The 15224-nt window shown below is 39.1% G+C and overlaps 1 protein-coding gene across 1 annotated transcript in view; it reads right to left on the reverse strand.

The window, feature by feature from the left end:
• The window catches only part of PDHX (pyruvate dehydrogenase complex component X), a 62807-nt gene that overhangs the window by 29821 nt on the left and 17762 nt on the right, over window positions 1-15224 (reverse strand). Inside the window, exons 2-3 of the mRNA XM_014937152.1 lie at window positions 11823-11906; window positions 6754-6854 (exon numbers count right to left, since the gene is read on the reverse strand). Of these exons, the coding sequence (XP_014792638.1) occupies window positions 6754-6854; window positions 11823-11906 (185 nt within the window). The remainder of the gene's footprint in view (window positions 1-6753; window positions 6855-11822; window positions 11907-15224) is intronic.

Genomic DNA, 15224 nt, shown 5'->3' on the forward strand with positions numbered 1-15224 from the left:
GGAAATCAAAGTAAACAAGCTACAGACTATTGAGTCTAAAGACAACAAATCCCAGAACTACAGCAGTGCCTCAATACTTCTTTTTGAAAAACATTCACTTTCCACTAACTTCCATCTCTAAGTTTGTGTATTTTAACATAACTGGTGCCAAATATCTCATCTGTGCACAAAGAGAGTAATAGTACTTATGTGGTATGTAAATCACTGTTTCAAAGAACATCTGAAAAGACACCTAACAGAAAGATAAACCTAATCTAATCTAATCTAATCTGATTGGATAAAGACAAACTATTCTAGATGCCCCTTTTAAAACAAAAAGATATCTATAACACAGTCAAAAATATCTCTTTGATGCTTTGGCAGTCACATTAATGTAACAACCTAATCAAGGCTCCGCCTACAGTCTCCAAAATGGTTGTAGAAGTACAAATCTTCAGGTTCTCAAAAGCAATAACATTTCCAGAGCATCAGGCCAAATGTAAAGATTGCCCATAGGCAGCCAAACACAACTTGGACTGTATCAACTGCAACAGAGTCGATCTCCTAACAAAGGGAATGGACATTACATTTCCACCATACAGCCATACTGCACATATATTTGCCCCAAGTAGAACTTGTATACACGGGCAATGCTGACGTTCTACCCAAAAAAATACAAATCATTGTAATTTGAAAAGCCCAAAGACAGACACACAAAAGGAAATTATACATAGTATCAGGTATCATACTCTTCTTATTATCTTAATTGGGTTTTCTAGGCACTTAAACATGAATAAATAAAACAGAATGCTGTAAAGGCTGTGCTAGGCAGATGTAAATTCTAGAGCATTATTACGTGGCTCAGATGGCTATCTCCACACTTAATACAATGACAGAATGTACCAGATTTCACAGGATTAGTACCCACCTCTGACACTAGAAGGACCAACACTAGGTGTAAGAAGGAACAGCAAAGGCAATTTGTTCTCAGTACGTTCTAATAAAATATCTCATTTACAGTTTTGCCAGTTTATTTTTTTTCCCCCCACATGAACGTTAGGTAAATTCTAGTGTAATACTACTTCTTTAAGAGTATTTAATTACATGAAAAAAATATTTCAGACTCAGTTCAGTATTTCTTGTTCTGATCCCTTGATGCATTCTTCTCCATTAATATTCTGAAAAGCTTAACTGTAGGAAGGAGTCTGAAGAGTCCATCAAGACTTGACCATATTTTATTTATATTGAGATGACTTTAAAGTACATGGGGATGACGTAATGCCATCCAAGTGTCCTGAACTGATTTGTTTAAGGCTGAAAGATCCTACTGAGGCCCATTGATAAACAGATTCATAAAAGTATGTGTAACTGCAATGTTACTCATAATTAAATAAAACAGCAGCTTGAAGCCAGCACAAACACAATCTACCCAACCTAGTCCATGAAACACAGAAACTGGGAAAAACAAAAGAAAGCAAACCTATAAACGTACAAAATACTGAAGTTATTTGCTCTAATAATTTTACAGCAATATCATACTTAGCATTGAACAAGGTACTTAGAAAATTGTTTATCAGCATAATACGCGTATGTTCGACGCATACTTCCATGGTTTAACACCGACATCAAAAAGAACCGCACGGTCTTTTCGCTCACTCCCTCCAGCCACAGGGTAGGGGGAGAAAGGAATAAAAAGGCAAAGCTCGTGGGCTGAGATAAAGGCAGTTTATCAGAACAGCAAAAGGAAGAGGAGAACAACAGCAACAATACTGAAAGAGGAATATAGGGAACAGTATGCTCACCCGCCTGACCTGGGAAGTCCCTGTGCAACACACAGTCCCAGCTGTGCCCCATCCAGCTCCTTGTGAAAACTAACCCAATCCTGTTCTTAAACAATCAATCATCACCTGGTTTTGGTCCAAATTGAACTAATAAGTATTTTAGGGCAAAAAAGTCAGTGTTAATTTAAGAAGCAACTCCGCTGAAAGAATAATCACTATTCTGAAATAACCCTTCTAATACATTCATTCACTCATTTAATCTTTTACTATGTTTTACACTGAATCAGATGCTATCACTAAAAGACCTATTCAGGCAGAAAAGGAATACATGCATATCGGTTTTACTGTTAGCCTGTTTTCTTAAACCATTCATACTTACATCATACAGTCAAGAAAAAACCAAGAAGGGTGACAGAAGTTGAATTCAATGAACCTTCTATCTTTAAAGGTAAAAAACAGTATTAAGCAGATAGTGTGTTTATTTGACTCAGTTTTCCATACTGAACTCAGTCAAGATGGAGCAGAACTGTAGTTGGCAGAACTGTTGCCTCACTTCTTTCAGGAAGTGAATAACCTTCAGCCAGATGCCAGTAACTCAAGTGCATCAACCATTCTTAATTTCCCATCAACTACATCACATCTGAAATTTTGAGTGGCCTTTTGGACAATCTTTTGGACAGTCTTTTCAATAAGAAATAATCTCCCGATTCACAAAACCGAGACAGCTTTATGTTACAAACCTGACACAAACATCTACTGAACACCCAGGATAGTGCAGAAACAGCCACAGGATACTGCAGAAAAACTACTAAGGATCATACTTAAGCCAGGAAAAAAAGAGTCGGAAAATTTCTGATCTTATTACTTCCCTATTAGTTTCCAAAACATCAGGTTTCTTCCAAACTTTTTAGGAGACTGGAATAAGAGCCTGTTTGTGTATCTGTTCTGTACCCAAATACTTAAGCCCACCATTCCAGATTACAAAAAGGGGGAATTAAAAGAATCCATTAAAGACTGGATTTGCATAATAACCTGTTCATGTCACTCCAAAACAGCTGCCTCTTAATCTGAAAGAAACTGTAGTTATTTTCCATCTCCTAGCAACTCCTTCTCATGCTCAACTCTTGGTGTGTGATTGTTACTGAATGATATGGCTATCTTGGCTAAGGCTGTGTCACTGCTCCATGACAGCAATATCACGTAGTTGCTGGAAAGTCTACTTTTGATCTATCAAAAAACATGCCACAACAGTAATACACACAAATTTTCGAATTTGGAATTCATTCAGAATACAAGACAGGAAACAGGAAAAACACAGCTTCTGAAATATTAATTAATATTGGAGTCTACTATTCTTCTCTTAATGTCTCTGGGAATCACACTTTAATACTTTTGGGAGAGACAATCCCCATATCTCCTCTTCACATAATCTAACAAAGCAATATCTGTACATGCAGAACAGATACTTCATATTGAAAAAAGTGAAGAGTTGCAAAAGTTTTTGTCTGGACAAAATCAGACCTAACTTAGATGCAAACTCCAGACAAAATTAGATGCAAAAGAATTTTCAGAAACATTCTAAATTGGAGAGAGATAAAAATAGTGAAAGCATTTCTCACCCAGTAATTATTAAAATAATTCTATTGAGACTAAAAACACATCTAAAAATATGTCTGATGTGAGACTTTGCCCTGGGATACCGAAGAATGAAGAAACAGTGGGACAGTGAAGTCAACAAGGAAGTATCTCCCTGCTTCATCTTAATGAAAACCTATATTCAACTTTATTTATAGCTCCATAGAACTTACTTTTGTCAACTGAAGTTCCAAATTAAAGGCTCAGTCTCTCAGGTGGGTCTTACTATTGATGCAAGAGCGGTTTTGTTGTTTTTTTTTTTTTTAATTCTGTTTCATTCAATACAGCTTTTTACTGGGGTCTTGGATCTATTCTCCTAGTGCAGAATTCTATAACTGCAGTATCTTCACTCTAAACCACCACCTCTGTTTAGCCAAGAATTTTCCCTTTCAAGTTCACTCCACTCATCTTGTTAAATTCCATGTCTCAATCTTGACATTTTCTCTACTGCCTTCCCTCTCAACATACCAATCTGGACAAACATTTTGACAGATGACTAAACATTCTGACATAATTTTGACTAAACACGTTGACAAGTAATCTACTACACACACGGCAAAACAATTTATCATAATTTTTTATTTATTTTATTCAAAATTGCAATTCACTCTATTGCTTAATTATTGTGGAGGGAGGGAAGAAACAGCTGCAATACTCCACCAGCATGGAAATGAGACTACTCTGAAAAATCAAAATAGTGAGGAGTTTGGGAGAGAATAGCGTAAGAAGTGGAGAAACAAAATTTTAGTCCTTCCAAGCAAACCACAAGGATGGAGTCTTGTGAGAGTAAGGAACACAGACTATAATTTACATGTGGTCTTTTCTGTCAAATCAGGCATAGACTAGCCTATAAGCACCATGAAAATTTGGAAAATGTGGTTTGCAACAAAAAATATATTACAGCTTTATTAATGATTTCCACATATAAGAACAGCAAAAACCCCAATATTATATTGCTGGAAAGTCAAACATTCAATCAGCACAATTTCTATATATTTATCATTGGGCTTGAATAACGTGTCCTTGTATTTCTTCCATTTTCTATGGAGTTTCATCTTTAGGAAATTTCTGCTTCATCATTTTTTGTGGCCTTTCGTTTATGGTTGGGGTTTTTCTTATGATATAAGAGATATATAAGGAATGAGACAAAGAATTGAAAGGGAAGTATCATCAAAGACAACTGAGTCCTGTCCTCCAGAACTGAAATTTAGTCCTTTCTGTTCCCTCACAATACAGGGCAAGTCATTTAAAACCAGACTTTTCACATTAATAGCACATGCTTTGTATTTTGAATGCAGGAGTTGAAACTCTGATGTACACGCTTAATTATGAAAACTTGCAGTTTAAGCTACAACACTAATTAAATACAAAGCCCAAATAGACAAAAGCCCTCTACATTGACTGGAAGAGGAACCTGGTAAGAGGGTCTCACCACACAGCTGCATAGCTGGCCATCCCCTCTGCACCAAATCACGCTGGGCTGCACCAAGGAAAGGCAAACAGCCATGCTTGCTGCATGCTCCTCATTTCACACCATGTTCAAGAGCACTTTGCAGATGCAATTGTTTGGCCAAGAAGCCAGGTGGTATGCGAGGTTAAGCAGCCAGAAAAAGGCAAACGCTACAGTGCTGGACACCAATGCTTCAAGACACAAAGGATCCTTTAACAGAAAGAATACAAGCTACATTAATAACTCTGGAACAACTAAACCTGATATAGTGCATACCAAGACAGTGAAAGTGTCTGTCACACATTCTTAAGAGTTAAGATAAAACAACAGTACTAATAGTCATTTTAACATGTCTACCACTAAAAAAAGCGAAGAAGCTGCACAGTGATTCAAGTAGGTTTCTTCAGTATGCTACGGTTTGAACATTACAAAGCATTTTATAACTTTTCTTGGAGACACTAACTCCTACGTAGGATGTTTTAAGGGTGGTAAGAAGCTCTTTAGATATCAGTATATGCATTAAACCTGAGAAATATTATGCTGTAGAACCCTGTATCCCCATTTAGCTGCTGACTGACCAACTAGTTTTTCTACAATTGCATTTAAGTTGTTTTATCTTAATAAAACTGCAAATTCACTGCAAAATCATATTTAAGATTTTCCATGGTTATCTACCCAATTTCTAAAAGGAAAAAAGAAAAGATATCAGTCTTTGTGTCAGAAGTGCTAGAGCCGAGCTGACAGTTTAAGCCTTCACAGGATAAATAACAGAACTCTACAGATTTGGGTGTTGTTTGGGGAAAACTTCAGAAACCGTAGTGAATATTGAATATTGTCTTTATACACAATTAATAATTTTCTTCACCTTCTCTGTAGATAAGAAACTCTAAAATATATTTCCCATTATACGTATTTAATAGACAGGAAAAATAGCGTCTCTTTATTTTTAAGCATCAAATATGAGCTTTCAGAAAACGTAGTATTTATTTTTACACAGAAGCAGCAACAGAAGGCCTCAGAATTACAGCCCCACCCTTCTAAATTCTGATGAGAATTACCATGAGGTCATTTTGAAATAAGAAACATTTTTCAAAAACGTTAAAGAAGAGGAAAAGGAGAATACAGAATTTGACTTGTCTTTTTAGAATACAGTATGTATAGAGTAACATGGAACTGGGGAGCAGACCTTAAGCAGTGCAGGGTTAGAACTACATCCTTCATCCAGATCTCTGTAGTCCAGTAGTTATTGCTTCCATCTTGGTATAGAACAGGACTTAAAGCCAAACATAAACAAAGAACCTAAACAAACTGAGCATTACCTCTCCTATATGCACATACACACAAATGCTCCAAAATTATGTGCAGAGAACTTCACATTCATCCCAGTTCTTGTTCTTTATATAAAGCCTAATCAATCTAATTTTAAGAATACAGGAAATTAAAAATTCTAAGAATTATTCTCTGGGTCAGCCCATCTTGTATAATGTTCCATCCTCAATGGCCAACATAAAATAATCTAGCACAGATATCACACATCCTGGGTAAAGTACCATCCAAAACTCCGTATTGCAACTACCTGATTGTAACTTTTTCTTTAACTCAGAGTAAGACATGTCAAACTGCAATATTTAGTGGACATAATTCATAAGGTGCAAAACATACAAAACAACAACATAATTCAATCAGGTTAACTGAAAATTCATTAAACACATATAGAATCATGTACCACGTACAAGTAGTCTGGTACAGAAATATTTCTAATACAGAAAATATTTCTTACTAGAAATGCAAGTAAGTGCATTATTTTGAAAGCTGAGCAGGAGGAAATCTAGCTAGTTTTTGAGGCAATACGCTAAAAGAGTCTCATGTGAAGTTACATCATCCTACTCAGAAAGGCAGAATCCCTACCAGTATTTTAGCCAATACACCATCATCACTTGATTCCATGGTAATCACCGCTTTGTCTGTTTCAATCTCACACAACGCATCTCCAGCATTCACTGTTTCACCTGCAAAATATAACAAAACTTAAGAACACTTACCCTAAACTTCCTTTCAGATCTATTTAACGATAAGAGATCTTTATCCATACAATACAGCCATTTTAAGTTGATCCCCCATCATTACTTATCATAGTGCATCTTTCGTTTCCAAATAAAATGCTAAGATTCAGAGACACAAACTGCTGCAAGCAGAACATTAACGTATTCCAAATACTGATATTTACAGTTAGTTTTCTAAGAGGAAATACACCCACAATGAAATTTATTTCCAGAACACAACCGCTCAGTAACACTGCTACTAATAAAATCTTGAGCCTTCCATATTCATTGCTAGGTGTAAGTCAAAGCAAGCTATTTAAAACTAATTTTTTTGTAGCAATGGTCACAGGCAACATTCTCTATTTTGTATCTACACAATTAAAGATATTCAAATAAAAACATCAGGAACTTTAATCTCCTTGGAAAGCATGTCTGCAAGCTTTTGGAAAAATACTTGCTTTGTGAAATGAAAATATGCAGTGTTAGAAATTGTTTTCACTGCATTACACAAATCCGTGATTAATTTTGAAGCATACTCTTGCTCAGCTTTTGAAGAATATCTTTATCTGCTAGCACCTGATAAAGATATTATGGGTCTGGATTCTTTCAGCAGATCAATACTGACTAGATGGTCAACACTAAAATTGAAGTTACATTGATAAACTTTGAGGTAGTTGAATGTTTTAGCCTGCAACAAAATACGACACCCTTATCCTTACAGGGCACTAAAAAATAAGGACATTACATGCAAGCCTAACACATGACTACAATTTTTATATAAGGTAAAATTTTAATATTTTCCCAGTACCAGAAATACTGCAACAGCATTATCTAAGTATTAAATTCCTGATACTACTCTCTGTTGTACTTCAGCATCAGAATAAACCTAGTGCAGGTTACCACCTGTATTTAGGTAAGAGATAAATGCTTTCCTTTCACTTTTTTTTTTTTTTGTTAAATAATTCCTTCCTGTTTCAGGACTACCTGAATTAGAAGGCGAAAAACAAGTAGTGTATGTTCCTTGTGATCTCTTCAATAGTAAACAATGGAAACGTTCACAGCTCAGTCACTTATTTTATAAGTCATCAATGTTCCTATAACCAACCTTGGCAGGGAAGTACACAAAGTAGCACCTGATCTTCTTAATTTAATAATCTAATTGCCGCACTGCACTTTGTAATAACTAGAGCGTAAACAGTTTAATACAGGAAGTCAAAATTCCAGGCAGTATACCAGTAGGTACACTGATTCCATTGGATCATTAATTCAAGTAGCCCCTACATCACATCATTAGGTATGTACTTCACAGATGTAAATAAATCAAGTTGTTGGGCAGATTCTGTAACGTGTAGATAAGCAAGCAGAAACTCTGTATCTTAATTATTCTCTGTATTTTAATTATTCTCTATATCTTAATTATTCTCTTCTCCCAACCTCCAATCAGGCAGTAAGGATTCTGCATTGTTAAAAAGAAACGTCAGTGCTAAGCAACCTGCAGCAGTAGTTCCAACAGCCCAAGTCTGCCAAAGCAAACACCTTCATCCATGCGTTTGTCTCACATGACATCTCTCGGGTAGGGGAGGCTGTTCACAGCAAGCCAAGGATTCCCTTGCACAGGGAAGGCAAGAGGAAAAGTCTTCAGAGAACTGGGCAAACCACTTCTCCACTACTTCTTTTTTGTTTTCCTTTCACTTCTGCAGCCAAGAAGTAGTCTTAATTTTAGAGGCAATTGATTAAAAGCAATTTTAAGAAGAACATTTCACCGCAGCATTCAAAAATCTGTGTGTTTCAGTACCAAGTACAATAGAAAGGATCATAGTTATTTTCATTAGATTGCAAAATTTGTGATATCTCCTAATCAGTGCTCACTTTGATGTCAATTACCAATCAGCTTTCCCAAGAGGCAAGATTGGAAAGAACACTTTTGCAGAACATATCTTTGCTCTTACGCTTTCTAATGAGAGTGGTATTTGCAACAGAAGCTGTCTGAATGGCAGCTCTCTGAGATTACATATTAATGCCCTTGCAAAATCCTGGATGGGGTTGGTTTGGTTGGTTGGGTTTTTTCAACAATTAGGTCCTTATAGCTAGGCTGAATCATACAATCATCTAGGTTGGAAGGGATCTTTCAAATGATTGAGTCCAACCATCAACCTAACACTGCCAATTCCCCCCTCTAACTAAACTATGTCCTCAGTACCACATCTACCCACCGTTTAAATACCTCCAGGGACTGTGATTCCACCACTTCCCTGGGCAGCCTGTTGCAATGTTTGACAACCCTTTCAGTGAAGAAATATTTCCTAGTATCTAATCTGAACCTCCCCTGGCACTACTTGAGGCCACTTCCTCTTGTCCTATCACTTGTTACATGGGGGAAGAGACCCACCCCCACCTTGCTATGTCTACCAAAGCCAAGTTTCACTCTGGGGGTCTCTGTTACCAACAGACAAGTATCCAACTCACAAGATACAGACTACACTCATTGATGTACACTTTGCAAGCCAAATCGAAGTTGACAGAGTCCCTGGAGGTGATGTCTCAGAAGTCAGCAGTTACACCACATGAAGAAACTGCTAGTACTGTTGACTATTCTGTTTTCTGCCCACAATAACAAGAGGAATTCAGTCTCCTGGGCTGTCAGTCTATCATCTTTCATCAACATTAAGTTCATACATAGTAAATATACGTTTTTAGAAACACACTTTCATTTTTATGACAAAACCTTTATTACCCACAGGAATCAACATGAAACTGCATTAACTATGAGCAAGAAATAGTAAGGCTGTCAATTAAATTCAGCATTTTTCCTTCTGCGCTACTGAAATCATCTGTCCATCCTGTGAAACCAAAAAATGAAACCATTTGATATTTACACAAAGAGCAGAAAACCTGTCAAGATAGTATTCTACTGACCCCTGCTGGTTGTACAATGGGAAAACCATTTCATATGCAGTAATCAGCTTTCTACTATCAATTACTTCAAAATATTTATTTTCTTGGATATGGGATTATCAAACATTTATATTCAGTAATGCCACTACATTTAGATGGCCAGCTCTCTGGGGAATTACGCAGTTTTGAGTTATATATTAGTTATGAGCATCCCTTGCAGACAGGAATATAAACAATAAATCACTTCACTTTTTTTTCTTCAAAATTTATCTTCACTTTTTTAATGTTGTCATGTTTATTTTCCAGAAGTGTCAGAGGGAAAAAATATCCACAGGAACTAATTATGGTCACAGATGTGCCAAATAATACAATATACTATATTCAGTCTTGGTCTTGTCTCTAAATATGAAGTAGAGCAATAAGAATCCTGAAATAGTTTTCTCTCAGAGGCCAACCATCAATTAAGACTTTGTTTTAGTTTAATTAAAACAGGTGTGGAGCTTTTTCTTCCTTTTTTGTTGGGGTGGAAGTATATTGGAAAGACTGAGAAAAACCACTGTAGAGCTGTTGTGTCCTAAGACCTTTTTGTGAAGAAAACAGATTCATTCATGTTGTGGAGCAAACTGGAATCTACTTTAAATCCTATTGTGCTCTCTTCTTTTCTTTCTCTTGCAATTTTGAATGCTATATTTATTGTGAAACAGACTACTGTTGATTTTTACTGTCTTACAATTATTGACAACTACTGCATAGAACAAAGACTTTGGATCTTTCCTTTTTCTCTACATAATCTTGGACTTGATACTTGACTACTTAAAGCTTCAAGTTTTGAGAGCATTGGTGCAATTACTTTTTACAGACATAGACTGCCATATTGTTCCTAACAAATTCTGCAGAAATTCTTACTAGAAGTGTTGCAAGCAGAAGGTCATCTCCACTACTGAAGCAAAAAATTGCCTTCCAGCCACCTCTCAAAATGTATAAAAGCAAAGAACTCCAGTAACACCATGATGGAGGCTATATCAACACTTAGAAAGTAAACCAAAGGAAATGGCTTATTTGGGCAGAGCAGGCAAACCAGACATTTAGCTCACCAAATTGTGTCTGTCAGACAGTATGCTTTAAGAGATTTTTCTTTTCTCCAAACGAGTTCATCTCTTTAGAAAATGTCTGAGAACAAGATATACTCCTTACAGTCATCTAAAGCCATCCAACGCATCCTATACCAATGGACAACTGCTACCTAGAATCCAAAACTACAGTCAAAATCCAGTTTTAATATTAAATTGGAGAGAGTAGAAGAGGGGAAAAACATCTCCTCACACAACGGGTACTGCTGGTTCTTCTACAGATCATTTTTCATTTACATACAACCTACATGAAGACAAAACATACACTCAGACTATTTAACTAGCTGCTCCAACATACTTTAAAAGAACTACATTACTTTTCAGTTGTCAGAGCACAGAGAACCTAAGATGACCAAGGCTATTATGGTGTTGTTAGTTTTTTTGTTTGTTTTAGGTTTTTTGGGTTTTGTTGTTGTTGGTTTTTTTGTGAAAGAGATTTTCCCATTCAGAATTTGGGTTATGAAAGCAATTTAAATTTTTCTATTGGCTTTAAATATATACTATAATGTAGATACTAAAAAAGTAAGCCCTGAATAGCAACTATAAAAACACCACCTCTTTCATGGCATTTCATAACACAGCGGAATAATGAAAGCCTCTCCCTAAAGTCAAAGCTCTCAGATTTCCAACATTACTGATCAGCATGACAACACACATACTTACACCCTGGAACATTCTAGTGGAAATTCTTCAAAAACAGGATCAATGCAACTTTTTGGAAGACAACTAAAGGAAAAATGTTTTAAGAACCAACAATTTCAAAGCAAGTATCATTCAAGATGACAGCATCCATATACCAAACATTTTGCTTCAAAATACTAATACAGAAAGAGTTATCTTATTCTTACAGAATAGATTTATATAGGTCAAGAATTACAACAAACGTGGCCATAAAAAACTGCTGTCTTACCTTCCTTTTTTAACCACTTCACGATGTTTCCTTCTTCCATTGTAGGAGAAAGCGCAGGCATAAGAACTTTAATACCAGGTGTACCTGTAAAACAAGCACATGATTATCTAGACTAAATACTTTTTTGGTGTGATTATTTTCTCGGTTAACTGCTTAACACAAACAAAACTAAAAGTGCATGAATCTGAAAGATGGCTGAACAAGAGACTCACTATCATGCTCTTTTTTAAAGCTTATAACCAAGCACAGAATCCCAAGAGCACCAAGAAAAACAAGGCACTAGAACTTCTATGTTACACAGAGAACAAAGGCCAACTTGAGTATGAAGTCATAAATAATACAAAGTATTAAGCAAATTAAACTCTGTCTTAAGTACAAATAAAACGTAGAAACTTTTGATTTGATGAAGATAGCTTTAGATACTCAGCTTTGATTCAACTAATCTTTAATGGAAACTTCCTCCACGACCAAGTATTAGTGCATTATTAAAAAAAATACAAACTGCTATTTCAAATACCCCTGAGTTCAGCCTGACCTACCAAACAATTCTGTGGGGCATGCAAGTGGACAAAAATGATATAATACTGCTTCAACAGAAATGTAAACAGAAAAAAAATCTAGAACTTGCTTAGAGTTCCAACAAGACACAACTATCACGTGTAGAACGAAAAAGCAGCTTTATAAAAAACATTAGAGAAACAAAATCAGCAGCTAGCATGAGAAACCTTGGTTAAAATGTTGTGCCACAGCCTCTGATTTGCTCCAGGACACAAGTGAATGAAGCAAGTCTCAAAGACTTGTCCTCTCATTTCCTGCTTTTTTGGCAGGAAAGAAAGTCTGAACATAATACTTGTCAGATACAAGCAAGCCCAGAGGAGAGTACACACACAGACACAGATCAAAACTGCTACAATCATGAAAAATTGGGTGAGAGGTACTGATGTAGGATCATAGAATTATCTAGGTTGGAAGGGAACCTTTAAGATCATTTAGTCCAACCACCAACCTAACTCTGATAAAAAATAAATAAATCACTAAACCATGTCTCTAAGCATCACATCAACCCTGCTTTTAAATCCCTCCAGGGATGGTGCCTCAACCCCTTCCCTGGGCAGCCCATTCCAAGGCTTCATAACCCTTTCTGTGGAAACATTTTTCCTAATCTCCAATCTGAACCTCCCCTGGTGCAACTTGAGGCCGTTTCCTCTTGTCCCATGGCCTGTTCCTTGGGAGAAGAGACCGACCCCCCCTGGCTACACCCTCCTTTCAGGGAGTTGGAGAGAGCAAGAAGGTCTCCCCTCAGCCTCCTCTTCTCCAGGCTGAACACCCCCAGCTCCCTCAGCCTCTCCTCACAAGACTTGTGCTCCAGACCCCTCACCAGCTCCGTTGTCCTCCTCTGGACCCGCTCCAGCCCCTCAATGTCTGTTTTGTGGTGAGGGGTCCAAAACTGGACACAGTCCTCAAGATGGGGCCTCACCAGTGCTGAGTAGAGGGGGGACGATCACCTTGGCTACTTGGGCACTCCTGGCTCATGTTCAGCCGACAGTTGACCTACACCCCCAGGTCCTTTTCTGCTGGGCAGCTCCAGCCACCCTTCCCCAAGCCTGTAGCACTGCATGGGGTTGGCGTGTCCCAAGTGCAGGACCCGGCACTTGGCCTTGTTGAACGTTGTTGATCCCACTGGCCTCAGCCCATCGATCCAGCCTGTCCAGATCCCTCTGCAAAGCCTTTCTATCCTCCAGGAGATCGACACTCCCACCCAACTTGGTGTTGTCTGCAAACTTACTGAGGGTGCACTTGATCCCCTCATCCAGATCATTGATAAAGATGTTAAAAGAGAAACAGCCCCAATACCGAGCCCTGGGGGACACCATTCATGACCAACCGCCCACTGGATTTAACTCCATTCCCCACCACTCTCTGGGCTCAGCCTCCAGCCAGTTTTTAACCCAGTGGAGAGTACTCCCATCCAAGCCATGGGCAGCTGGTTTCTCCAGGATGATACTGTGGGAGACTGTACGAAAGGCCTTGCTAAAGTCCAGGTAAACAACATCCACAGCTTTTCCTTCATCCATCAAGTGGGTCACTTTGTCACAGAAGGAGATCAGGTTTGTCAAGCAGGACCTGCCTTTTATGAACCCATGCTGGCTGGGCCTGATCACCTGGGTGTCCTTCATGCGCTGCATAATGGCACTCAGGATGATCTGTTCCATGGCCTTCCCAGGCACCGAGGTCAGACTGACAGGCCTGGAGTTCCCCAGATCATCCTTCTGACCCTTCTTGTGGATGGGCATCACTTTGCTTGACGCTAGTCAGCTGGGATCTCCCCAGTTTGCCAGGACTGCTGGTAAATGATGGAAAGTAGCTCATTGAGCACTTCCACCAGCTCCCCCAGTGCCCTCAGGTGGATCCCATCTGGCCCCATAGACTTGTCTATATTCAGGTGTTGAAGCAGGTTCCCCACCACCTCCCTTTGGATTGTGGGGGCTTCAATCTTCCACAGTATCCTCCTGGAGAAACTGGCTGCCCATGGCTTGGATGGGAATACCCTCCGCTGGGTTAAAAACTGGCTGGAAGCCGGGCCCAGAGAGTGGTGGTGAATGGAGTTAAATCCAGCTGGCGTCCAGTCACGAGTGGTGTCCCACAGGGCTTGGTACTGGGGCCAATTCTCCAATTCTCTTTAACATCTTTATCAATGAACTGGATGAGGGGATTGAGTGCACCCTCAGTCAGTTCACAGATGACACCAAGCTGGGTGGCAGTGTTGATCTGCTGGAGGGTAGAGAGGCTCTGCAGAGAGATCTGGACAGGCTGGATCGATGGGCCGAGACAAACGGGATAAGGTTCAACAAGGCCAAGTGCTGGGTCCGGCCCTTGGGTCACAACAACCCCAGGCAGCGCTACAGGCTGGGGGCAGAGTGGCTGGAGCTGCCTGGCAGAAAAGGACCTGGGGGTGTTGGTCAACTGTCGGCTGAACATGAGCCAGCAGTGTGCCCAGGTGGCCAAGAAGGACAACAGTATCCTGGCCTGTGTCAGGAACAGCATGGCGAGTAGGGCCCGAGAGGTGATTGTCCCCCTGTACTCGGCACTGGTGAGGACCCACCTCGAGGGCTGTGTCCAGTTTTGGGCTCCCTACCATAAAAAAAAGACATCGAGGTGCTGGAGCGGGTCCAGAGAAGGGCAACAAAGCTGGTGAGGGGTCTGGAGCACAAGTCTTATGAGGAGCGGCTGAGGGAGCTGGGGGTGTTCAGCCTGAAGAAGAGGAGGCTGAGGGGAGACCTTATTGCTCTCTCCAACTCCCTGAAAGGAGGTTGTAGAGAGGTGGTGGTCGGTCTCTTCTCTCAAGTCACAGGTGACAGGACAAGAGGAAATGGCCTCAAGTTACACCAGAGGAGGTTCGGG

This window comes from Calidris pugnax, unplaced genomic scaffold, assembly GCF_001431845.1.
Source record: "Calidris pugnax isolate Ruff unplaced genomic scaffold, ASM143184v1 scaffold3, whole genome shotgun sequence".
Classification (NCBI taxonomy): Eukaryota; Metazoa; Chordata; class Aves; order Charadriiformes; family Scolopacidae; genus Calidris; species Calidris pugnax.